The 900-nt window shown below is 44.7% G+C and overlaps 1 protein-coding gene across 1 annotated transcript; it reads left to right on the top strand.

Moving 5' to 3' along the window:
- The first annotated feature begins 202 nt into the window (after positions 1-202).
- On the top strand, positions 203-625 carry LOC138886055 (uncharacterized mitochondrial protein AtMg00860-like). The gene has a single exon (XM_070167081.1). The coding sequence runs from the start codon at positions 203-205 to the stop codon at positions 623-625; it is 423 nt and encodes a 140-aa protein (XP_070023182.1).
- The last annotated feature ends 275 nt before the right edge of the window (positions 626-900 follow it).

Raw genomic sequence — 900 nt, 5'->3', positions numbered from 1 at the left:
TGGCTTGTGCAATGCTCCGGCCACTTTCCAAAGGTGTATGTTGTCCATCTTCTCCGACATGGTTGAGGACTTTCTTGAAGTCTTCATGGATGATTTCTCGGTGGTTGGTGATTCGTTTGGGCACTGTCTTAACAATCTTAGACAAGTGCTTAAGTGATGCGAAGAGACCAACCTTGTGCTAAATTGGGAGAAGTGTCACTTCATGGTTGACGAAGGCATTGTGCTTGGGCACACAATTTCAAAGCATGGTATTGAAGTCGACCGGGCAAAGATTGAGATTATTTCTAAGCTTCCTCCACCGACCTCCGTGAAAGGTGTTAGAAGTTTTCTAGGGCATGCCGGGTTTTATAGGCGCTTCATCAAGGACTTCTCCAAGATTGCTAACCCCATGTGCAAACTCCTCGAAAAGGATGCCAAGTTTGTGTTTGATGAGAACTGTCTTAAAGCTTTTGAGGAGTTAAAGCAAAGGCTCACCATGACACCCATTATTGTCACACCCGATTGGTCACTTCCTTTCGAGCTCATGTGTGACACCAGTGGTGTAGCCAAATGCTTGGCCAACGTCACAACAAAGTTCTCCACCCAGTGTACTATGCAAGTAAAACTCTCAATGGGGCACAAATGAACTACACGGTAACTGAGAAAGAGCTTCTTGCTATGGTGTATGCTTTTGAAAAATTCCGGGCTTATTTGTTGGGGTCCAAGGTGGTGGTATACACTGATCATGTGGCTCTTCGATATCTCATGGCAAAGAAGGATGCAAAGCCTCAATTAATTCGATGGGTCTTATTGTTGCAAGAATTTGACTTCGAAGTCAAAGATCACAAGGGAACTCAAAATCAAGTGGTGGATCATTTGTCAAGGCTTGAGGAAGTAGGGAGACCACAGGGAGATCTTGAA

Source organism: Nicotiana sylvestris, chromosome 2, assembly GCF_000393655.2.
Source record: "Nicotiana sylvestris chromosome 2, ASM39365v2, whole genome shotgun sequence".
In the NCBI taxonomy this organism is placed as follows: Eukaryota; Viridiplantae; Streptophyta; class Magnoliopsida; order Solanales; family Solanaceae; genus Nicotiana; species Nicotiana sylvestris.
This window is presented reverse-complemented; position numbering and strand designations above follow the sequence as displayed.